At 44.1% G+C, this 2858-nt stretch overlaps 1 protein-coding gene across 1 annotated transcript; it reads left to right on the top strand.

Moving 5' to 3' along the window:
- Positions 1–1114: 1114 nt before the first annotated feature.
- LOC138881167 (uncharacterized) lies at positions 1115–1624 on the top strand. The gene has a single exon (XM_070161374.1). It carries the CDS (start codon positions 1115–1117, stop codon positions 1622–1624), a length of 510 nt encoding a protein of 169 aa, XP_070017475.1.
- Positions 1625–2858: the final 1234 nt, after the last annotated feature.

The raw sequence follows: 2858 nt of genomic DNA, 5'->3' as shown, positions 1-2858 counted from the left end.
TAAAAAGAGGGCAGTCACCCGGGCTTATAAGCCCAAGAAGAATACTAAGTCCTGGGTACCGGACTCTGGTTTGCTTTAACGGCTCAAGGATGAGCCTAAAGAAAATGACATCTTTCTCGCCCATGGATCAACCCCTGCAGGGGAGCAGGCGGAGACCGAGGAAGGGGACACGAGGACTATCCCCTTCCAATTCGAGAGGCCGAAGTGAAAATAGGGGATGTGAACTCCCAAGAAAATGTTCATGTTCTAAAGGAGGCGACCTGTGTGATAGACATCATCGAGATGCCCTCCTATACTGAGTCCATTCTTGAAGAGGCCCAAGTGGTCAAGGAAAAATCAAGTGAAGGAGCTCAAGGTGTAGAGGATCCTCTCCACTCCTTCGATGGCATGGACATGTTCATATTGGAAGATTTATTTGGGTTGTGTCACATGGAGATACTGAAGAAGGACGTGCTTTCAGGAGCTGATAGGCTGAGTACGAGCCCAAGATTGATAAAGCAATTCCTTTCACCGAGCGTGGACCTCGAGCGCAAGAGGACAGTTGTTCTCATAGTCCTAGAGGATGCTTGTATCATGTCTACTCTGGTAGATGTAGCATGTTACCTCTGATGTCAGGTAACCGAGGAGGACCAAGCAAAGATGAACAAGGAGGGCACGTAGAGTCTTTTTAATGAGGCGCAACAAGTGCTGAACCGGATAGGGTTCTAAAACTTTCATGCTCCCTTCATGAATCCCACTTAAGTTTTCCCTTGATTTCTCTTACTAGTTCTACTATTTTACAGGCTTTAGTGCTTCATTATAAAAGCTTCTTCCGGTACCGCTTGGAAATCAGCCATCTCGAGTTTGAGCTCAAAGAACAGGTCCAGAAGAAGGGCATGTACAGGCTTCTTAGTGAGCAACAGGATGAGGCCCTTAAAGACCTCCAGGCCGAGCTGGACAAAGCTCAAAAGGAGGACTCGATCCTAAAGCAGGAACATGTCGACCTACTTCAAAAGGTAAAGGTCTTTGAAGCAAAAAACGAGGAACTAGTCATGGTGACTAACAACACAACCTCGCAGGTCTAGAAGATCTACCTGATCGACCAGCTCTGAGTCGAGAAAACGAGGTCAAGGCCATGGATGAAGTATGGAAGAGCAGGATGGACCTGCTGGCTTCAGAGAAGGAAACTTCTAAGGTGGAGCTTTCATCGGTTGAGAACCAACTCCAGGTGGCAAAGGACAAAGCTGACAAGTGGTCTCAACTAAATGATGATCTTCGAGCACAGTTGAGCTCGGTTGTCGCAGAATGGGATGTCCTCGGAATGGAATATGAGGCGTTGAAGTCCAAATTGGACACAACCTCCGTTGATGCCGAGGAAATGGTGGCCCAATACAAGGCCGATGTGGAGGCATCCAAAACTCGCCTAAAGACAAAGGATGAATATGTGAAGTGGCTGTCCTGGAGAGAGACCCTCAAAGAGATCCACGCTCGAGGTTTTGATCTGTCGGCCAAGATCAAGGAATCCAAAACACTCGCGATCGAGGCAAAAGAGCTCTATGAGCATGAGGGTGTTGAAGGCTCTAAGGGATCCGAGGGCTCCGATGGTTCTAGCGATGAGTCGAGCCCCGATGAAGACCAGGCGTAGATGCCTTAGTATTTTTTAAAATTTTTGCTTTCCCTTATGTGTGTGTGTGTGTGTGTATCTTTTGTATATTTCGAGGCCGTTTTTATTGGGCCTTTGTAAACATGTTCCGGAATATATATGAAATTTTCCCTTTCTGGAAATATCGTGTTTTTACTTTTTGAGCATCATTTTGTAATTTATACTGTCACACCTCCTTTTTCCGCGCCCGGGGGCGTAGGAATTTTTTCCAATTAAAGGACAATCGAAACGGGATTGGTTTATTTATTTCAGAGTCGCCACTTGGGAGATTTAGGGTGTCCCAAGTCACCAATTTTAATCCCGAATCGAGGAAAAGAATGACTCTATATTACAATCTGCGTACCAGAAATCCGGATAAGGAATTCTGTTAACCCGGGAGAAGGTGTTAGGCATTCCCGAGTTCCGTGGTTCTAGCACGGTCGCTCAACTGTTATATTCGGCTTGATTATCTGATTTTTATACAAGTGTGAACTTATGTGCAACATTTAACTTTTAACAGCTTTTATCATTTACTGCTTTTATCATTTACTGTTTTTATCAAGAATTGCAACGTTGTGAAAATGTATCTCGAACCGCGTTACAATCAATGTACCCATGGTCGTCGACACACTTTGACTCCGTTGAGATTTGGATTTGGGTCACATCAATGTGCACCCGAGTTTAAGGAAATTAAATTATTAAAGACGCGCCTAAAGCGACTAGCGTATTTATTTTGAGTAGGACCGTGGAATTCTACTAAACGGTCCATCCTGAATTCTAAACAACTTTAAAGCAAATGTTCACTGAGGGCCCCGCAATTTGTATTTTTATTTGGCGAGGCTCGTCTCGTTCTTATTTTTTTAATGAATTTGCAACGTCATGGACATGCATCTCGAACCACGTCACAATCAATGTACCCGTGATTAGAAACGCATTTCGACTCCGTTGAGAATTGGATTTGGGTCACATAAATGCGCACCCGAGTTTAAGAAGGTAAGATTTATTAAGGCGCGTCCTAAAGAGTCTAACGTATTGTTATTTTAGGAGGGTTGTGAGATTTGCTAAACAACCCGTCCTGGAACCTAAATGCTTCGATAATATACATTTAAACAAGGGCCCCGCATCTGCGCGTTTTGTTTATTTTCATCGAGGCTCATCTCGTTCTTATTTTTAAAAGGATATCCTATAACAACTACGTTTCTTGTCGTGTTTGTCTTTATCAATTGAAAACAGTAGA

The sequence above is a fragment of the Nicotiana sylvestris genome, chromosome 11 (genome assembly GCF_000393655.2).
Source record: "Nicotiana sylvestris chromosome 11, ASM39365v2, whole genome shotgun sequence".
NCBI lineage: Eukaryota > Viridiplantae > Streptophyta > Magnoliopsida > Solanales > Solanaceae > Nicotiana > Nicotiana sylvestris.
The sequence above is the reverse complement of the archived record's forward strand: the minus strand, read 5'-3'. Positions and strand labels throughout refer to the sequence as shown.

Excerpts from the sequence above, each read along its gene's own strand:
- LOC138881167 (XM_070161374.1), top strand. The coding sequence starts at position 1,115 with ATGGATGAAGTATGGAAGAGCAGGATGGACCTGCTGGCTTCAGAGAAG.